At 44.3% G+C, this 22,331-nt stretch overlaps 1 protein-coding gene across 1 annotated transcript; it reads left to right on the forward strand.

Annotated features, from left to right (window-relative positions):
* The first annotated feature begins 7,349 nt into the window (after window positions 1-7,349).
* Window positions 7,350-20,886, forward strand: ENC1 (ectodermal-neural cortex 1). Its single transcript, XM_076362210.1, has 3 exons — window positions 7,350-7,442; window positions 12,292-14,104; window positions 17,725-20,886. The coding sequence occupies exon 2, from the start codon at window positions 12,304-12,306 to the stop codon at window positions 14,071-14,073; it is 1,770 nt and encodes a 589-aa protein (XP_076218325.1). The 5' UTR covers window positions 7,350-7,442; window positions 12,292-12,303; the 3' UTR covers window positions 14,074-14,104; window positions 17,725-20,886.
* Window positions 20,887-22,331: the final 1,445 nt, after the last annotated feature.

A 22,331-nucleotide genomic window follows, 5' to 3' on the forward strand; every position in this document is an offset into this window, starting at 1 on the left:
TGACTTATGATTTCTTCACTCATAAACTGTTTTTTCTTTTTAAAAAAGGTTTTGCTGCAGATCTAAATGCACCAGCACTGCACCAACAGTGAATTCATCTTCTACAAAGGCTTGCTTATAAAAAAGATAAAAAAAATTCAAACTGACACCATGAAGGATTTAAACCTTTGTATAATACACAAGCTCTGTGGCAGGATCCAATTCACTGGTTTCCTTTGTACACAAGAACAATAAAGTCTCAAATAAAGGCTTCGAGAGAGTACCTAAACAAGTCTTTCAAAACAAGCAAATGTGTCCTTTTAAGTCCTTCTCATTAAACAGACATAGGCTGATGAGGATACTGAGGCTACTCGTGCATATAAGAACGCCTGGGAAACAGCCTCTGCTGTAGGCAACAGGTTCAAAAGTTACATCTAAACCACAGACATACCAACTCCATAGGACACATTTCATTCTGTTAAAACACTTGGAATCAGATTACTTAGTCCTCACAATCATCAGGCTTCACAGAATAAGACTAGGTAACTGAGACTCTATTTTAACCTTCTCATGTTCTGCCAAGAGCCTTCAAAAGTGTTCCTTTCTTAAGTGTTCTTAAGTATCTGTAAAAATGCTATTTAAGAACATCCAGAATTAATGTGGCCTCAAAACTACTAATAATGCTGTTCCAGATGTTTGTGGTGAATTGTTCAGCAGGAAAATTAATAAAGCCAAACTTACACGAACATGCTTGCTTTAAAATACTTGTCTGGATCCGTCCTAAACCCATAAAAATCAGGAAATTCTGTACTCTCTGTCTCTTTAAAGCAGTGGTCCTCAACAAACCGTGTTCAGTTTCCAAATTTCTCATGCGTTCTTATCATCAAACTTTTTGAATTGGAAACGATATAAACTTTACAGTTTACTGTAAAAAACTTACACTTCCCATGACCTCACGGCCTGTAGTTTGGAAACTAGTCCTCTAAGATATATGTATATAATGATGGAAAGCATGACTACAAGATGTCCGTTGGCTGTCACTTTAATTTTGTACAGTGGATGACAGTAGCATTGAGACATAGGCTTTTGGCAGGTGAGCAACCTGGACTTACACCCAAGGTCCTGATCAACCTATATATCCATAAAGACAGATTAGCTCAATGTCCTGTGGGCACTGAAAAACAGAAGGAGCAAAAAAAGTTTTTCTCTCATGTTTGCTCTTATCTGCCTGAAGAAATCCAAAGTTCTCTCCTAAGTGTGTGACGCAGCCAGGGCATTTCAACTCCTATGCATTGCCTTCTTTTCTCTGCCTGTCGGTGTATAGCTTGGCTCTTCAGCAGGCCTGAAGAGGTGAAAAGCTAGTTTCCTTCTGACTTGAGGGCAAAATAGCATCTAAGTGAGAGGAACAGTGTAACAAGTCCCCAAGCTAAAATGTAAATTTTTTGGAGACATACATGTCTGTGTTTTCAGACTTGAGTGACTCAAAGTTGCACCACCAAAAAAGTATGTGTATTCCCATCTCATATCAACAATCCCTGTCCTTAAATACATTGAATAAAAGTCCTTAAATAGTCCTTAAGTATTAAAAGTCCTTAAATACCTTGTATTTAAATGTGTAGTGCTACTCATGAATGTAAGAATAGCTACTTAGGTGTATATTCCTGTCCTTACAAAGCCAAAGTTATTCATTTGCATGAATACATTTTTGTCCTCCTGTTTTCAATACTAACATAAAAGATGAAGACAAGCAAAAGATGTCCATCATTTAGGGGTCTCCCTAGATGACACACTGTCCTCTGTTTAAATTACCTATTCCCTTCTTAAAGACTAAACATTTAATGAATAATATAAGGTACAACCCTATTATTCTCAGAGGCTCATCGGCGTTGGTCGGTTCCAAGCTTAGGTCTGTTAGGGGCTTGAAGGGGTCAGGAGGAACTGGCCCATGGTCCCTGCAGAACTGGAAGATGTGGGGAACTCACAAGTCCTTAGGTCAAGTTTCTGTTACAGCATGGAGGCTTTTCATGGAGTGGGAAAACTTGAAATGAGAAGACAGCTTAGCTGTCACCACTGGGGGCCACTGCTACTTAGCAAGAGAGAAGCAAAGGGAAGCTGTTGCAAGGCCTGGAGTCTGCACTGATTGGAGATAGCTCCTGGAGAGAAGCAAGGAAGTGTCCCTGTGTGGGGTCACTGTTCAGAGATGGGAATAGCCAGCGAAGATATGCACAGAGAACTGAAATCTCCTGACAACGAACATATGAATGAGATGCTAAGACTTTTGCTGAATTTCACCATGAGCGATGACAGAAGTGGCCCCAACCACTCTTTGCAGCGGTACTCCCAGTCCTGTGCTAGTCCACATATCTGTGGGAAGTGGCTTGCATACCAGTAATAATTGGGACCCCTTGCTAATCAAACCTGGTCAAAAGTGGGTCATCATCACTGTTGTCTTTGTTGACCAGGAATGGCTTTTCTTGCTAAGAGGGAGAACAGGCAATATGGAATAGGCAAAAAATAAAGTCACGTAGTAGAGACTTTTGGGGGAGTGAGTAGAGAGCAAGACAAACTGGAAAATTATAAGATGGACAGAGGAATTATGTACAAAAGAGAAGTGGATGGCTTCTCCTTATAGTCTGAGACGTATTTTTTTCTTAATACTACCTTTCTGTATAAGCACATACTGCTGGAATAATGCAGAATTGTGAATTCTGGACTAGATGCAATAGTCAGGCTTTTCCAAGGGTTTCCCCTAAGGATTAAGAAATCTCAGGTGAAAATCTTCCTCACTCCAGACATTATCCATATGTATAACGTTATTTTACAGCCAAATTGACCCTTCTGAGAATCTTTTGTACAAAACACCCTCAGCCTTAAATAGAAACGAAGGCCTGACTTTTCCTCTCTTACACATAAGATGATGGCATAATTCGCTGACTTCAAATGGGCCAGTGTTCATGTACTTTACAAGTGACAAGGGACTTGGACCTCACAACCATTTGTCACACTGATGCAATACAAATGTTTTGGAGAGGAGCAGTTACATGTCACATCCACCAATATTCGTCCCTTAGCGCTGCTAGTTTTTGGACAGCAGCAGATATTTTCTTTTCGATCTGAGCTGCCATGCCATGCAGGAATGACATCTAAAGGCCAGCCTGACTGAACGTAATCCTTTGGAAAAATAAACATACATAGAGGTGAGGAGAACAGGGCAAAGAGGGATTTCTCCTCCCAGAACTAGTGGGCAAGCTGGCATAATTGTTGCTAAAAATTGTTGAATGTTGACCTCCCACCAAACACTTCAAATATGTCTCCGACACTAAAGCAGCATTGTATCACATTGGGCTGTATCAGCCCGAACCTCTGTTTGCAGGCTGGGCTGGAGAAGCCCATCAAAGCCAAATGGTAAGAAAAGCAGGTGTGGGTCACTGAGGGGTGTTCCTGGCCCCATGCCCCTGGGAGATTTCTGGCACTGGTATTGCTATTGTACAGTGTTAATTAGATCATTCTAATTAATTCATTCGAAGTGTAAATTAGGAAGGAATGAAGATAAATTACACTAATACATTTAACCCCATGCTGTTTATTTAGCAGTTGAACAAAATAATGTGGTTAAAAAGAGTCTAACAAGGCAAAAGCCCAAGACACAGCTGTTTAATAGCATTAAAAATGAGATCTCAGCCTGTGCTGCGGGCACATACTGCTTGTTTGCATTTAAAAGGGTTGCCAAGATAGCTGTACTGGCAAACCCTGCTACTGTAGATGCAGCTGATAGTAACAAAACAAAACAAAAAATGTACTTCCATCTCCTGAATGAAATAATCTGCACTGGTAAATGGACTATATTGCTGGTACAGCTCTGCCAGCATTAGAACTCTTGCTGGTCTTGCTAGAGTAGTCTGGAAGATGTTTTAGCCACATAGGTATGCCTGCAAAACGTTTAAGTGGCAGTAAAGCCATATTATAAAATTTGCTATACATTCAAGGATCCAAGAACTTGTCTCAACACAGAAGCCAAACCAATTTAAATAAAGTGTGAGGTGAAACTCATTTAGTTAAAACAGTAGTGCTTCTCTGCATAGCAAGCTGGATTTGAGTTTAACAAAGAAGTTTTTGCTACCCCAATTGTTTCAGAGTCAAATGTGGCACTTACTATTCCAGAGATAAAAACTGAAAATATTTGGGGTTTTACATGCTTTCTGTTTTTGAAGGCCATACTTCCATTTCACATAGTCATTTTTTTCAGACTTCTTATTAAAAGAAACAAACAACAAAACCAGCCCTAAGAGATTATCAATTTCACATGACTCTAGAAGCTGGAGCTTTGAGAAAAGGGCCAATTATCTTGTGATCTGTGATAAAATCATGATATTTAGCAACACTTCAAAGATCCTATCTATCCTGGCATACGAATACTAGGAGAAACATGTTTAAACTAGTTCAGTGGGCATGTTAAACTATGTCCTGGGATAGGCTAGGCCAGCTTTGTTTTCAGCAGTGTCAAAATACAGATTGGCCCATCTACAAAACTGGCTTAACCGGAACTGTGTTTAAATGTGACCTTAGTTCTTAGACCAACATAAACCAGGCCAAACGCTTGCTTTGGACTAGGTTAATTTCTTCAGTGTTTTTTCCATGCTAGCCACGCAAGCATTCTTATTCTAAATGTGTTTTAAGCTGTATTCAGCCAGAGCTACCTAGTTTTAACTCCTGTGCAGAAAGGAGCAGAAGCACTTTGGACGCTCTTTGTCACCTGAGCATAACTAGGAGCTCCTGTGAGCACGTTCAAGAGAACTGCCATTGTGGTTTGTAAGCATTCCAGGTGTGGAATTACCAGGCAGAGGGCTATGCATTTACTTTTTCGTCTCCTTCTTTCTCTGCTCCCACCAGTAGCACTGCTTTACACAGTGCATGTTGCGCTGAGTTACATGCACACGGAAGGGGCTGTCTGGCTGTGTAGTTGTTTCCCCAACAGATGACGGGGAATCATCCAGTCATTCTGCCCTGATTAACTGCAACAGGTTCCTCATTTTATGGAGGACAAGGAAGACCAGTACTTCATCTGGTCACTCTCTTACAGGATTATTGCCTCATTCTGTCTATGCAGAGTATTTCCCAAATCTGCGTGCTGTGGGCAGCTGTGTAAGCCTTGTATGTTTTCCTCTCTACTAACCTCATTTTTCACTGACCAGTCCTCATAGCCATGCTCAAAATCAGTTTTACACTTCAGACGTTGCTGAGTGATAGATTAGGTAACATTATTCTACCATTTCTGCTTTTCACTCATGGTGATAATTCTGCCTGTTTGAAGTTTGTCCTGACACTGTATGAAGTGATGCATCCCTGTGTTTTTAGTTGCATAGGATGATATAATCTGACTTTCTGACACCAGACTATGGAAGGTTCACCATAATGGAATTAGCTCTAAGGGGACAGGATTTGGGTGGAATCTCTGCACATTTTGTTGGGTGAAAATGGGAGAAAACAGGATCAAGGCATTTTATGGGAAACGTTATGATGAAAGGAAAAACCCAGACTCATAACATGAACAAAGCAACGTGCAACAAAAGTCAAACATTCACAGTCTAATCCAAAATCCTCTAGAGCTACATGACTCAAGTGAGCACTGGATTAGACCCGTGGTGTCCGTGAATATCCCTTGCGTAAGGTCGTTTACAATTTCCAACAGCTTCTCACACCTAAACAGCTTTGAAACACACTTTATTACATACAGATGTGCAGCGCTTTTAGACCTTGCAATCTGCAATTCTTCGTTGTAATCAAACAATATTGTAAAAAGAAATAATCTATGAAACAAATTACTCTTTCACCTGCTCCCTGTTCAGCCGTGCTCTCCAGGCTTGCATATGCCCCGGGGCTCTCTGGAATTTCACATGTGTCCTGCTGTACAGACTGTGTGCTTATCTGCAGACTCTGGAGTCCAGCAACAGGAATACAGGTAACCCTCTGCATGTTAGTGAATTGCTTGCAGGGCTTTTTTTAACAGGAGAAATTTGGATGACATTTCATTATGAAGCATGAACGAATTCTCAAACTATTATATGCAGCTAGGAGTTTCCTGCTGGTGGGAGTAAAGTAATTGTTCTTATCTTCCCTGAAGCCTCTTTAGACTAATACCATTGATTTAAATGGTATTAGCAAATGATAAATTAGCAATATGTACAATGTTTAGTATGGTATCCTGTATTTTTCTTGCAGAGAGCTGCACAATACCATTATGTAAACACTGCTGTTATGTCTAGAAGATATTTATTTTTGAAATCAGCCTTTTGCACAAGTGCGTTTTTCTCATACTTTGTTAATTGGTAAATAATTAAAGCCAGGCATAGCTTTGTGCTGCTGTAGCACTCCAGTGTGCAGCTATCAAGCAGTAGCTCTGTGAAAGCCTCATGAGAGCGCAATGAAAGCGTGGTGCGCTGCAGCTCCGCGGCGCTGCTGGCAGCGCCCCGCCGCCGCGGGGAGGAGCACCGGCCGGTGAGCGGTGCTCGGCCCCCAGCGATGTCCGGGGCCCCGGGCTCCCTCGGGTCCTCCCCGCCGCCCCTCGGGGCGCTGCGGAGGGGCTCCCCAGCGGCTGCTCTGCTCGGCTCCTCCCCGGGTTCGGCCGCCGCAGCTGGCGGGGCACGCCATGCGGGCCAGGGGCGGCGCAGCGCTCGCAGCCCTTGGGCCCCTCCGCGCGGAGCGACGCGCACCCTCCGCGCGGCTCTTCCTCCCCCAGTGCAGTTATTTCGGTGTCTGCGAAGCGGAGAGCACCCCCTCGTTCACCCCGAGCGCTGCGGCCGCTGGCAGCCCGGTCCCCCGCGGAACAGCCGCCTCTCCCCGCGGAGTGCCGCCTCGCCGGCAGCGCTCGCCTTGTGTAGGCGCCGGGAGCGCGCAGCTCGGCGCTAGCTCGCAGAGCGGGAGGCTGCCCGGCTAACCCCGCGGGGGCCACCACACCACACCGGCTCGGCTCGGCCCGGCCCGCGGGCAGGGGAGGCCGTCCTGCAGCCCCCGGCGGGGCGGCGCGGGGGCACCTTTGTACCTTCCCTGCCGCCGGCTGGGACGGCAACCCATGTGAAAGCGCTGCCCGCGTCCTCCCGCCCCTCCCCCGCCTGTCACTCACCCGCTTTGCATAAACGCTCCCCCCGCCCCCCAGCCCATATACCCCTTCTCCGCGCCGCCGCCGGGGCAGAGCTGCGGCCGGTGGTGCCAGCAGCAGCCACCCCCTTCTCCCTTTCTTTCCGTCCCTCTTTCCTACCTCCCGCCCTCCTTCCGCGGCCCGCCTCCCGCCAGCGGCACCACCTCCGCCCGGCGCTGCGCGGCTCCCGGCAGCGCAGCCTGCCTGGCCGCCCCTCCGCGGGATCGCCGCGCCGAGCCGAGCCGGCAGCCGCGCTCCCCTCCCATGCGCGGCGCTGCGCCGCCCGCGGAGGCACACGGACGTCCGCGCTCGCCCGGGAGCCGCTGCAGTAAGTCGGTGCCCTCCGACCTGTTGCAGCGCCGGCCGCGGTGGGGAGGCGGGTGGGCAGCGCGGGTCCGCGGGGCGGGGGGCGGCCCCGCTCGCCGTGCGCACGGCGGCGAGCCGGGCGGCGGGGGCCGAGCTGGGAGGAAGAGCTGCCGCATGCTCGGGGCCGGCGCCGCATGAGTCTGCGCTGCCTGCAGCGCGGCTAAGTCCGCGCCCGCGGGGCTCTGCTGCGGGGCCGCGCCGGCTGGAGCCGGGCTGCCCTGCCGTTCTCCGGCACAGCCGGAGCCCGGCCCTCCTCCGCTCTGCCTGGAGCGCCAGGGACCGTCGCCCCTTCTGCAGGCAGCGGGGCTCTGGGCGGCTGGTGGGTAGCCATCTGCGGTAGCTGTTAAGTGTCTCCGGTATGCGTCTGTCTTCGGAAAGTGCCGGCTCCTGTTAGGAAGGCTGCTAGCCTCCCCAGGTGTGCTTCAGCTTCCTCCTCGGCTCCCCGGGAGGGCCGGAGCATCCCTCAGCGGGCGTGAGGCGGGGCAGGGGAATGAGCGAGCGCCTCGCTGTTCCCGGAGCTGGCTGCGGCGCTGCTCTCCCTGCGCTGGTACAGAAACTTTTGCACGTGGTTATTGCTCTATAAAGGAAACCAAATGCGTTTTAACTTCTCATACTGTTTCTTCATCAGATTGGGAAGAAACCCAGCAAGTTTCTTTTCTGAGACGGAGTTGTTTAGGCGTTACGATGGAGTGAACTGGGGCGAATTTTGAGTTGGGTTTCTTTGTCTGCATGTGGCGAGCAGTAGTGCATTCCTAGCAGGAGCAGCGTGTTCTGCTTTCCGTCTAGCTGCAGGTTCTAGGAAGCCACTGAGTTTGTGCTAGAGGACTTTAGGTAGGGTCAGGATTTGGCTCTGCAAAACTGATAGTATCCCTGCAGATTTAGTAATTGAAAGCGGTGTTAGTTAAATCGATGGGATGTTTAGCAGATTTCCTCTCCTTCAGCTGTTTCACTGATTCTAAACAAAAACGCAACCACCACCACCACCATGTAATTACAGAGTCATATGAAAATGAGCCTACAGCAGGGATGTGTCACTAATTTGAAAATACTTAATTTTTCATTTGATTTAGGCTGAGACCTGCATGCTGCAGAGCTGTTAAGAAGTAGGGCAGGGAGTCTGTTGTTTAGTCTTAAAGTCGTGTTTACTACTGGGCTGCTGTGACAAGGAGCCTGTTGAAGTGCAATTATAAATCAAAGTCTTGGTTCAACCTCTGTTCCTAGATAAAATCTATATCTATAATTTACTGACCACTTCTTGTCTTTTACATACAAATATTATTATTTCTAAGGAAAAAATGCCTGAAGGGAGTTGAGTCATATTATTCAAGATCAACATTTGCTCGCTGACTGTAAATTACCTCTGCTGAAGTATTTGAGGCTTCCATAACTTCCAACACCAAATAGAGAAATCACAGATGTCATTTATACATTTTAATAATCTTGTAAGATTCTGGACTGAGCTAATTGTTAGAAACTACGAAAGGACATGTTTACAGAAACACCGCCTGTTAATAAATTACGATAATTGCTTGTAAGGGTGTTTGTTCGACTGGTCCATGTGTGAACTCATCTCAGCAACCACAGTGGAGGAAAAAGATATGTATAGATATGTATCTTTGTTCTGTTTGGGGAAATATGTTAGCTTATCTTAAATGTGAATTGGCATACTTTGAATTCTTCTCAATAGATGACATTGTGGTGATAAAGGCAATGTTACTGTAACAGTTAAAGACCAGCATATGTGAAATCTGCAAGCACTTTGTAAGAAATGGCATTGCTCACTGAAAGACCAAGTCTTCTGTTTTAGTGGGGTGAAATGCTGAGTGCCTTATTCGGTAGCTGTTTGAGAGTGGCTCTTACAATTTCTTTTTTTTTTTTTTTTTTACAGCAGTGTTGGTTACTATGGCTGTGGGTGGGCTTGGGTAACATGCAGTGATCTGTTCCTCCCCTCTGCATATGGTCTGTAGCTCACTAGCCTCCAACGTACACATAATTGCAGGGTGGGTTTTTTATGTTTTCCTCTATTTTGTTGTGGTTATGGGCTCATTCTGAATAATGCTGAGCAGGTGGCGCTTGCAGGAGTACAGAGCCCGCTGAAAGATCTGAATGCCCACATTTGCGGCCTCTGACGTGAGTTTTACCTGCCCTATTTCTGAACTTTGTGTGCATGATAAAAGAAAGTTTTCAGTACGCTCTGAATTCCCCCTATATGTGGGGGGAAAGGAGAGGAACTGTGTTTCCATAGAGGTCCTGACATGCCTAGACTGTGGTGTCTACACATTCACTTAACTGGGATGGAGAGCAGGGGGGCAATGAGCATCTTCATATCCTGATGACTCTATTATTTCTGATCAGTGGGTGCTAACTCCTGTCCTGCTCCCTGGCAAGGAAACCTTGCAGAGTAGGTCCTCAGTGTGAGGAAAGCCAATCTGTAGAAATCCAGTGAATGCTTTGCACTGCATCATAATAGCATTTAAAATGGTAAAGTGCCTGGAAAAGTTTTAAAATTTTGCAGGGGGTGGTTTGCCAGTGAAGGGTTTACCTTCCCATCTGTGTCTCCAAACTGTTTATGTACTAGTATTTCAAGCCATGACCCTTTCTGTAATCCTTCAGTTCCAGCAGGCTTCAACCTGTATATGGTCAGTATAATCTTTCTGGCTATAGATTAAGTGGGTAATTTTAGTCTGAGATTAGTGCTCAGGATGCTTGAATGCCATCTGAGTCTTTATTTGCCAGACAATACAGTTGCATTAAAGGTAATTTAATTTTCCTTGTAAAAGGATTTGTGTTGTGAAGACGTACCAGCCTCCTTAAGTTGTTCTGTGCTTAGTGCATTTAATAGGTTGATCTAGGGAGCATTGGTAAAATAACTTTCCAAACTTTCGCATGGTAGAGTGAGACAGATACTCTGCCCTGTGGCTCTCATGGGAAGGATTCCTCCCTGTTTTGGAGGATTTTGGATTGAGCACTATATACTGAGCTGTGTTGCTTGTTCTTTTCAATCCCAGTTAAGTTTCATCAGGAAGTCATATTCCAGATTAAAGGAAATGCGCTATGGTACTTTTGTAGTAAGGCATCTCTTTGTTCCTTAATTGATGTTGGTTTGGGGGGCTTTTTTGCTGTGACTGAAGGGAAAGGTGTATCACAAACTTGCTGTCTGATATGACAAATCAATTATTCTGTACATTAGCACAGCTAGTGAGGAGGATGGTACTGGCTATGCTGCAGTTAATCTGCAGGTGTTGTATAATCCATATACACAAATCGGTTGTTCTGAAATGGAGTCTGCTGCCCAAATTAATCATATATGGTTTTGATTTTGTTGAAGGTTCTGGTCATATGAATCTAGAAAAATACATGTATTTATTTTAAAATGCTTTTTTTTTTTTGAGGTTTGTAAAGCTCTTGTGTCATCTTGAAGCATGAAAAGTGGGAATAGAGTTGTACAGTTCTGTACTGCTTAAACATGCTTAGTAATACGAAAATGTTCAAGTCTGTGAGAGAGGGAAGTATATCCACATTAAAAACCTACACAAGTGGCCCCAGGTCATGCTCTGACTTTGAGCACTGGGTGCTTCTCAGGTAGGGTTTTGCCCCATTCCTTATTTGAAGATGCAGTAAAAGGGACTCTGGGCATGTGAATGTCATAGTAATTAGGGAAGTTTGGTTCTCTTCTTTCTTCAAGCTTCCTCTGCAGTTTGGAGGGAGGGAAGTGAGATTATTACGGTAGTGGTCACAGCCACAGCTTGCACTGGGCTCTGTATGCTTCACCTCCTATTACTTGCACTGTTGTTTTTTTGGCCATTAGCTTTATGTGGCTGCCAATATTCCACCCTTTCCCTATACACCATACTGTTTTGGCTTGACTCTTAATTAAATCTGGAAACTTGTTGCTGTAATTGTACATAGACCTGCATATCATGGCAGATAACAGTAACGTTCACCTCCAAACAGGGACCAAACAGCATTGTGTTTGTTAGGAGCAGGGTAGAATAGGATATGTCTTGTGTTTTGTCTCCTCCAAACCTCAAAATGAACCAATGGCTTGTGCTCTGAGTACCTGACTCTCGAGGTAGCTTCAGAGGCGATGCCTCGGTGACTTCAGTTGATGGTCAAAACACATTTTTCTGCTGACTCTGCCTGTGTATATGCTATATCACTATAACAGGTGGCCGCTGGCAGAGTTCAAGATGTAAACTCTAAAACTCACTCGTCGTATTTTTTCAAAGATTTCGCAAGTGTAAATTTATGATTGTTGTTAGGTTTTTATTTTAAAGTTCCCTTTTTTCATTCTCTGTGGTTGCATATGGAATCATTATACCAAAGGGAAGCTTCCTAATGGGATTAGTAGGTTTTTGTTCCCCGTGCAGCTTTTGACATTCCTTAGGTATTCTGTCTGGTAGCTCTTCCTGCTATGATTCAGTACAGGAGAATGTTTCAAGCATGTGCATGTGTACATATGTAATGAATCAGCTGGTCTTGGTTGGGGAAGGGTGAGAAAATCAGTCCTGGTTCCTTTTCTTTCTCCTCCGACTTACTTGCTTACTGTATTGCTGTGAAAGTTGGAGATCAGGTTTCCCAAGATAAACCTGCTCTTGGGCAACAAATTTAGAATATGTCATTTATGAAACTCATCTTACAAAAAACCGAACACATGCCAAAGGTAGATGCAATTCTCTGTCCACTCATCTATAAATTAAGGCTTTTTTTCCCCATCTTATAGTGAATAATAGATACACTTTTTGGTATGTAAAAATAATAATGAATTTAACTGTCTCATTAATCTTACAAATTTTTTTCTTTGTTTATAGGTGTGAAAGAAAATGTCAGTCAGCATGCATGAAAATCGCAAATCTAGGGCCAGTACTGGCTCCATAAACATATACTTGTTCCACAAGTCATCCTATGCTGATAGTGTCCTTACTCACCTGAACCTTCTGCGTCAGCAGCGTCTCTTTACAGATGTACTTCTCCATGCTGGGAACAGGTCGTTCCCCTGCCACAGAGCCGTTCTAGCTGCTTGTAGCCGCTATTTCGAAGCAATGTTCAGTGGAGGACTGAAGGAGAGCCAGGACAGTGAAGTCAACTTTCATAATTCAATTCACCCGGAAGTCTTGGAGCTTCTTCTGGACTACGCATATTCCTCCAGGGTTATCATCAATGAGGAGAACGCAGAGTCGCTGCTGGAGGCCGGCGACATGCTGGAGTTTCAGGACATTCGGGATGCTTGTGCAGAGTTTCTGGAGAAGAACCTTCATCCCACCAACTGTCTCGGCATGCTGCTGCTGTCAGATGCTCACCAGTGCACCAAGCTGTACGAACTCTCTTGGAGGATGTGCCTGAGCAACTTCCAGAGTATCAGTAAAAGTGAAGACTTCCTCCAGCTGCCAAAAGACATGGTAGTGCAGCTCCTTTCCAGTGAAGAATTAGAAACTGAAGATGAAAGGCTGGTATATGAATCAGCTATCAACTGGGTCAGCTATGACCTGAGTAAGCGTCACTGTTATCTGCCCGAGCTATTGCAGACGGTGAGACTGGCGCTCTTGCCAGCCATATACCTTATGGAGAATGTGGCCATGGAAGAACTTATCACCAAACAAAGGAAGAGCAAAGAGATTGTAGAAGAATCGATAAGATGCAAGTTAAAGATCTTACAGAATGATGGAGTGGTCACTAGTTTGTGTGCCAGACCCCGTAAAACTGGCCATTCGCTTTTTCTTTTGGGTGGCCAAACCTTTATGTGTGACAAGCTGTACCTGGTGGACCAAAAGGCAAAGGAGATCATTCCAAAGGCCGACATACCAAGTCCACGGAAAGAGTTCAGTGCTTGTGCCATAGGCTGCAAAGTGTATATCACCGGGGGACGAGGGTCAGAAAACGGAGTCTCCAAAGACGTGTGGGTGTATGACACCCTTCACGAGGAGTGGTCGAAGGCTGCTCCCATGCTGGTAGCTAGGTTTGGGCATGGCTCTGCTGAACTTAAGCACTGTTTGTATGTAGTAGGAGGACACACTGCAGCAACTGGTTGCCTTCCAGCTTCCCCTTCAGTATCCTTAAAGCAAGTAGAACAATATGACCCCGTGACCAACAAATGGACCATGGTTGCCCCACTGCGAGAGGGAGTAAGCAATGCAGCTGTAGTCAGCGCAAAGCTTAAGCTGTTTGCTTTTGGAGGTACCAGCGTTAGCCATGACAAGCTGCCCAAAGTTCAGTGCTACGATCAGTGTGAAAACAGATGGACAGTACCAGCCACCTGCCCCCAGCCCTGGCGCTACACAGCTGCAGCTGTTCTGGGTAACCAGATTTTTATTATGGGCGGAGATACTGAATTCTCTGCGTGCTCTGCTTATAAATTCAACAGTGAGACATACCAGTGGACTAAGGTGGGAGATGTGACAGCTAAGCGAATGAGCTGCCACGCAGTGGCATCTGGAAACAAATTGTATGTGGTTGGAGGCTACTTTGGCATTCAGAGGTGCAAAACGTTGGACTGCTACGATCCCACATTAGATGTATGGAACAGCATAACAACTGTGCCCTATTCGTTAATTCCCACGGCATTTGTCAGCACATGGAAGCACCTCCCCTCATAATTGTGTGTATGTTGCAATTACAAATTATCAGGTAAGAAATAGTACCTTTGAATTCCACTGTAATAATGCTTTTCACAAAGCTTTTCAGCAGCAGCTCTGAGGAGGGTGAGTATATTCGACCCAATTTTACAGCTGGAGTAACTGAGGCACATATATTCACGGGCTATTGTAAGCCGGGCACCATGTGTGTGACAAAGCCAGATGCTGGAAGTAGTTTGCCGCATATCTTGCAGCCACTTCTCTTTACGAGGCCTTTTCCTGCATGATTTAGATGTTGAAAACATCTCAGTCCTTTACTTGTGTGGAAGTGCAGATAATTTGGAAATTGAATCCTGCTCTGCATTTAGAGACTAAAACACCTGCCGAACAAGGGTTTGGTGCCATTCTCCTGACGACAGAGGCCAGGTCACTCCATATATCCAGTAACAGTGCCCAAAAAATATACTGTAAATTCTGATCTGAAGCCTGGTAGTGAATTCACTTGAATTTCCAGGCAGAGAGCATGCTTTCTCCATGCAGACAGCCTTTGAGGAAACTTGCTGTCATATGAAAGGTGTTTTACAGGCACTTCAGGCCTAATTTTCCATCTCACCTAGACAGGATGGTTGCACCTGCATGGGCTAAGGTTGCATTTGCTCCTTTGATATACTTTAAAATACAGATTTTTCAAAATAGTTATGGTCATATATGTTGGACTAGATATAGTGTCGGGAAGACATATAATTAGTATTGCTGGCTGAAATAATTACCAGTCTATAGCACACACTGTTCCAAAACAATTTAATTATACATAATGGGCCAAGCTCTTACCAGGTGCAACTTCAGCATTGTATCTTCTCACAAGCAAGTCTGAATTTGGCCTTGCTTGTTTTGGTTGTTGTGAATTTCTGATTTTTAGGAGGAGGGGAGAAAAGGTTCATGAAAAAACTCGCTAAAAAATATGGGTACCTACACATTATTTTTCAAATCTGTTTTTTCTTGCTAACTACTAACTGTTACTTCAACTATTACTAATTTATCCTCATTTTTATCTTTTCTAGAGATACATCACTTAAAATAAGCCACAGACTTTTCCAGAACTATTAGGCTGTGTATTTTGCAACAAATCTGGCAGACTCCCGTTCATGTTGTGTTGCTCTTTTCCCCCGCTCCCCCCTTGAGACTTCAGTACAGAATCACAGTTACCACCAGCCAACCAAACAAATATAGTGGCATGCTTAATCCTAAATAATCCATGCCCTGTGAGTGGTAGTTTCTTTTTTGGATTTGAACAGTATATAGTGTAACCATGAAGGCAGGCAGGTTAGAAGGAACTAGGCAAATACAGTTGCAGTAATTAAATGAGCTCTGCCTTTGCATCTAAAAGGATGTCCAGACTGATGGAGGTTCTCCAGAAAATAGGAAGAATACCTTGTGTATAAAGACTTCCCTAGGTTCTTCTGTTTGGGACAGATCATATTCTTCTTCTGGTGTCTTTTGCAGCTAGAGGCATTTGCCTGACTCTTGCAGTAAACACGAAACCCAAATGTCTTTGAAGCAGGGTAGATGGAAGTATATACCTAGAAATGTAGGGTAGTCGTGAAATTCCTTTCTCTGTGGTACACTGAGGATTCATCTTGTAGTTGTCTTTCAGCCGACTGGGAGCTTTGATTGAGTAAAGAGTACGAGGTTGGGCCTGTGCAAAGCAGCAGGTCAGTGTAGAAATCTAGTGTGAAATTGTGCTGTGTTGTGCCATGAGCTGCTCTTGTCTCAGGTGGGAAAGCTTGAGACTTAACCAGATCCTGGGTGCTGGTAGTAATTGCACCCCTCAACAGCCAGCAGATGGAAGCCCTGATTTCTGTGCGGTGGCTTCCTCCCTAACTGGGAATGTCTTGACATCTTCAGTTAATTTCTATTACTACTGACTTTCAGCAGTTCTCAGTGTTATCAGAGCAGCAGTACTGAATGCCTGGACTCAGGTTTGTGCCAAGAAAAATATTGACTTATTCTTCTGAGACTGACTTAATTGTTCTGAAGTTTACAGTACATGAGAGGGAGTGTTTTATTTTGAAAAAGAGTCCTCAGAATATAACGGTGCAAAAAGCTTTCCTTTACTCTGCAGTATCTTGTTAAAAGCCATTATTTTAGCTTCACTAACACACAAGATAACGGGCTGAACGCAGCCATAGACTGAAATCTCTCCAATGCTGTGTGCTCATCCAGCAAGTAGGGTTTTTTTTTCTACTGACTCCTGCTGCTTTGTCAGTGGGTGGGAGGGACAAAAAGGAAATTACTTCTGATTACCCTCTGTTTTCATGGCTCTGTGTGGCCCCAGTCTGACAGCTTTTAGGAAGACTTCAGTCTGCTTTGTCCCGTTCCTCCAACTTGGGACTTTTGAGTAGGTTGGGGATTTTTTTTCCTCTCTGTTTCAGAATTGGTTATAATTTTTTTTTAAAGTTCATCCCATGACAGGGAACATTGTTTTGGCTTCAGTGTTGATAGTGTGTTTCAGTGGGAAGAATGGCATGCTACGCTGAAGAATGTCTAGAAAAGACTAATCAACACTAAGTGCAGAGACTTTTTTTAGACATAATGAAGATAGCGTGTTTCAAGCCTGCAGTTGCAAAGAGGCTTGATGCTCTGGGCTGTTATGTGGGCTGTGGTGTTTCCTGTGAGTGTTCCCTGTTGTTCTTAGACATCACAGCTTGAGAGAGATGTGGTATGTTCAAATGAACTGTGAGTTCACTGGAGCTCCTTTGCATTGTAATGATGTAGGATTTGCCTCCTAAAATTCTAGCAGTGCTGTCAGAAATGACTGTGATGAGCTGATGATGGTTTTGAAGCTGGCATTTTAATACAGCTTCATAGTGAAAAAGCAAAGCACAATCTCAGCATCCAAAGGCTGAATTTCTCATTGAATAATCAATTTTTATGAAGGACTCTAGGATGGAATTATTGATGCATGGTGCATTGCTGTGTGAAAAGAAATGAGGCAGACTTCTGCTCTAATGAATAGCAGATATGTTTTAAGTAAGGGGATTATATGTCCCTTTCTATATTGTGAATAAATTCAATTCAGAATTCTTCATGGTGAACGGAGGCATTGGGATGAGACACCTTCACCTCCCCTTTTGCTTTAGTTTTGCCTTGGCCCAGGGATAGAAAAAAACTCTTGGCACTAAGTGTTCATATGGGGTTTTGTGGAAGAGAAGTCGCACAAAGTTATGCTGGCTTAAAAAAAATCCACAAAGCTTTAAGATTTTGGGGGAACATAGAAATGTTGAAGTATGCAGGATGCAGAGCCCATCATGTTGAACCGTACTGGGCCAGTTTGATTTTGGTTTCAAATGACTGAATTTATAGCCAAAAAATTAAACAGTCGTTCTGGGGTCAGGAGGATGGTTTACAGAGTAAGGCTAGTAGAATAATAAAGGCAAAATCTGACCCTAAATAACCATGTTCTTGGCTGGCATATTTATCAGTAGTTGGCTGTTGCACAGGCCCACTGAGGTGGTGGGAGGGTGGGGAAGCCCATCAACTGGATTGTATCCTGAGCATAGCTTTTAGATTTTCTTTGACGTCTAACAAAAACCTTATGGTACATTGTCTCAGCAAACCCCTTCAAGTCTTTTCTCTCTTCTCCCCCCCACCCCCCCCTTCCCATGCTTTTAGTTTACTCCTTTATTTGGAGAAGAGCATTGGAACCTCAGATCTGGAGAAACAGTTTTAATGAAGAAAAATTGTTCAGCGTCTCTTGCATTTGAAGAAAATCATCTGCACCTTGTAAATTATCTAACCTAGACATGAAGGAATGGGAGGAGAAAAACCTGTCTTCAGTGCTTCAGCACGTGGTTTAAATATGAATGGATGAACCTATGATCTGGTCCTTGTGCTAGTAATTGTGGATTAATGCCAAAATTAATCAGTCCTTCAAAGGAGAAAAAGAAGAGACTTCTCTGAGCTGTGCAGCACACAGCACTCGATTTCCATGGACTCCACTGTTTGTATGTGAAATTTGAAATGGTTGTCGCCTCTCTTTGTGGTGGTTTGAAGTGCCAGCACCAGCTGCAGGGGAAAGCAGGCCAGGTCTGAAACAGCGAGATGCCACTGTGGATGAAGATGCAGCAGTATTGCTGATGAACTCTGCTAACCGGAGCGTGCTTGTCTGTGGGCAGTGCCTGCAGCATCTCTTAGGTCCCACGTTGCATTGTCCTATGTGCAGTGAGTGACCTTCCGCTTGATATGGAACAGTCCAGTGGTGAAACGTTTTTGCAACAGTGGGGAACGAATGACATGCTCCAAATGCTCCTTGTTCCCTTTCCTCCCTGTATTTATAAGTAATTCAAACTGTCCCATTCCTGTTATGTTACTTGTTGTAGATATAGTTATTTATTGTTCAGTGCTTGCATGCTGAAACAATGCCTGCAATTGTCTTCATGTTGCAAGGGCTTGTGTGAATTGTATGTTTTGCACATTTTGTGATCGCTGACTTGCTCTGCTGCACAAAGAAAGAAACTGTTGGATAACAATTGGAGGTGGGAGGGAGGGGTGGCTTCCCAGTCGGAAATGGAAGGATTACAAGGCAGGATCTTAAATTACACACGTACTAAAGGAAGAAGCCATGGAGGTCACTTTCTCAGGCCACCAGCTCCCCAGGTTGCATGTGGTGTGTCTTGTAGATGGTGTCCTTGCTACATTTCATTTGTTGGTCATGCCTTTCAATTTCTAATCTGGAAATAGCCAAAATCTCTTGCAGCTCTCTCTTTGTGCAGCTTCCTGACTGCAACGCAAATACTGTGGAAGAGCTTCTGGATACCGAGCCCAGATGAAGTAATTGTCCAAAGTTTTATTTATTTATTTATTGGGTTGGAGTGGTACCTACAATATAGCCACATTGACCTGAATGAGTGGAGTATGGTGATTCAAGAATAAAAACAAAAAACCTCAAGCTAGGTTAGTGATGAAGTCTTTAAAAAAAAAAAAAAAAAAAAAAAGCAGCAATTTTGCACTGACTGGATTGCCTCATCCATCTGGATTTCAGATGATCATCTGAGTGGCCAGGTGTCAAAGACCCAAGTGCTCTAGCAAAATTCTTATGGGGATAGAAAATGAATTTCAAACCTCTTAATCTTAAAAGTAGCCCTCAAACTCTGCTGCCTTTTATTTTCCTTAGCCAGGTGTGTCTTTGAGCACTTGGTTGCTCAGGAGCGTCGGATACAATCCTGAGAAACCAAACTTTGATTTTTTTTTTTTTTTAATAAATTTGTTTCTTATCAGTCTGGTCTTGAGACAGAGATGAAGTAACTCTTTTTCTTCTGGATTTCAGAAGCTTATGTTTCACAGGTGCTTTCTTTGCCAGATCCTGTCATGAAGCATGTATTATATTGTGTTTTTTCCTAAATGTTTCTGGAGCCCAACTTAACTGGCACATTCAGTAACATGGTTGGTGTGTGCTGCGGTATAAGTAAACAGCTGCATGCTTGCATGCAAAACAAAAATAGTCACATTGGTGATGCTTGCCTTTCTCTGTGTGACAGTGATGTAGCTGTATTTGTGAAAGCTTTGTCATCTGAAAGTGTTTACACTGGTCACTGAAGTTTCTCTGTGCTGCCTTACATTTGACTTGCTGTTTGGAGTAGACCCTTACATTTCAGAAATAGAGTATTTGGAGTTCTGTGAATACTGAGAGAACGTTGATTAATTAGCGAAGGCATTAGCAGTTTTTTAAGGTGTGAGGCCCAGCTAGATGTGAACAGTTATAGTTCCTCTGGTTAAACTGATTTATTGAAATGATAGTTTAAACAAGTGTTTAAACCCACAGCCTTCCCCCCTCCCCTCCCGCCCCACGTTGATTCTTTTCTCTTAGATGGCTTTTAAGCAATAGGAAAACATCTTAGGTAGGGTAGGTCTCCTTTCTATATCCCTGTACTTGCACAGGTTGCCCTGTTGAAGCAAACAGCCTTGAATTGCTGTTGCCTCTCATCTTGTGGATCACTCTCAGGAGTGCGAAGGGAGCCATACAATCAGACTTCCTGTGCTTTGCATGTCCTCTCCCCAGGCGCTAGTGACTGCAGGAGGTACAAGGAAGCGAAGAACCGGGTCCCCAGGGGCCCCCTTGTTTGAATAAGGCATATAGGTTCGAGACCTGTTTTCTCCGTCAAGCTGATTAGAGTCCAGATGTGAAGCTGCACTGCATCTAACTACTTAGCTTATGAAATCTGTTTTGTAGCACTGTGCAACTGCTGAAAGGGGGATGAATTTTCTGCAGCTGTTTCCAAAGTTGTGGTCTGCTTTTAAGTCCTCGATTAATTCCTGTGTGTAGGCTGAAGGAAGCTGAAGTCAGGGTGGGCCTCTGGCTCTGCCAGGGCTATGCTAGGCTCTCGCTCTTTGAATTGATGTGGGAATCCTGGCTAGCTACTTGACCATTCCAGTCCTGCACAACGCCCCACACTTTGAAGCAAATGCAGTTCACAGCAGAGTGCACACAAAAACCCTGGCATAAGACGGGAAGGTTCCTCTTATTTTGCAGGATGGTTGCTGTAGAAACATTTAACAAAGGACAGCCTTCCTCTTCTGGTATAATTGTGCAGCCTCTTTTCTCTAGGTCTGACACCTGTCTGAATAAGAGTGATTAGAGCAGAATAATGTTCCCTTTCCTGGCTATTGAAGATGTGGTTCACGTGCTAAAAGAAAACTGTGCAAGTGAAGAAGTAAAATTGTCTATGTTGTGTCTTTTTGTTTGCTACTACATCTTAAGGTTTTGTAAAACTTGCATTTTTTTCACAATGTGAAACTGAAGGTCAATAAATTATTAGAGATTTTCTCTTCACGGAACATTTATTTCAAGTGTTGTCTCTTCCTCCCCTCCCTCCCCACCCCCAAATGCTTTGAATCCCTTATAATGTCCTTTTCATGTCCTTTTAATAAAAGCACATCGACAACATGTAGTTTACTGCTTTGGTTTAAGCTTCTGCTTCCCTTGCGCTTCCCTTCCCTTTGTTCTGTTCTGCTGCTGTTGTTATGATCTGTATCTCAAAGTTCAGCAGTTAAAACTGGAGAGCCTCAAAACATTTAAGAACAGGAAATGCAAGTTTGTTGGTGCATGCAGTACGGTTTAGCTAGTGCCTGATACGACTTAGAAGCGGAATTAGGCATCTCGAATCCTTCCTAATTATTCTCAAGGCAAAAAATGCTGGCTGTGTGTAAAACATTCCAGTTCTATATAATGCACGCATATAGCCAAACTCTTCGATCTTTTAAGCTTACTTACATTTTTATGTGTATACAGGGTGGTTTGGTTTTTTTTTAAATACTATTGATTTTCTATGTTGGCTTACCTCTCTGGCCTTATGGTGTTGCTGACCACTGTCCAGATCTAAAATAACATCATGCAGGGGCATTCATGCACACACCCTGGAGGTTCAGTTGCTCAGGTCTGCTATGTACTGACCTGCTGTCCAGCCTAGAAGAGGATTTTCCTCAAATGTGCATCTGTTGCTTTGGAGCAAAGGAACAGGGCCTTTCTTCCTTGCTTGGGTTGTTTCACTACTTACCACCTCATCCCTTTGCCTATACAGCTCTGAAGGAGGAAGTAAAAGAGAAGGAGGTGTCCACAGGTTACAGCACAGTGCAGTGAGGACGCTGATGCTTCAGTTGCCATCACTAGCCTGTACAGCATGACTTGAGTAACTGAGCACCTGGGTTCCTGGCCCTGGAAATGAAATTGTAGTGGTTGTTTAGCAGAGATAGAGAAAGGCAAGGCAAGACAGGGTGGCTGCACGCAGGAAGTATTGCTTTCTGCAAGAACTAAGTTTTCTGAAATCTTCTAATCTACCTCTTGAAATTCCTGCAGCTGCCCCCTGAAAGTCACAGGTTTCTTCAGGGTGTTTATTTGCCCAAAAGCATCAGGGCCACAGCATTAAGTGACTTTCAGGCCTCGGCACTGCTCACTTAACCTGTGTTTGAGGCGTTTGCAATCGGTCTTGGCTGGGGGAGTGGGACACTTGTCTCGGAGAATCTTGAAATATGAAGGATACTGGAAGAAATCAGACTTCCCACAGAACAGGATAAGATCAAATCAGTTACAGTGCTCATTGCACGTTCTTTGCTGGACAGTAACCTGGGTTGGGTTTTTTTTTATTTGGATTTCACCAGGGCCTTGGATGCTTACAGCAGCACTGGGTACGAACAGACTGCTGTAGAGAGACTCACTGGTGTAATTTTAGGGCGTCAGGTTACTTATTGGAGGACTTTTATCTGGCCATGGATTCAAACACTTT

This window comes from Aptenodytes patagonicus, chromosome Z, assembly GCF_965638725.1.
Source record: "Aptenodytes patagonicus chromosome Z, bAptPat1.pri.cur, whole genome shotgun sequence".
NCBI classification, from domain to species: Eukaryota; Metazoa; Chordata; class Aves; order Sphenisciformes; family Spheniscidae; genus Aptenodytes; species Aptenodytes patagonicus.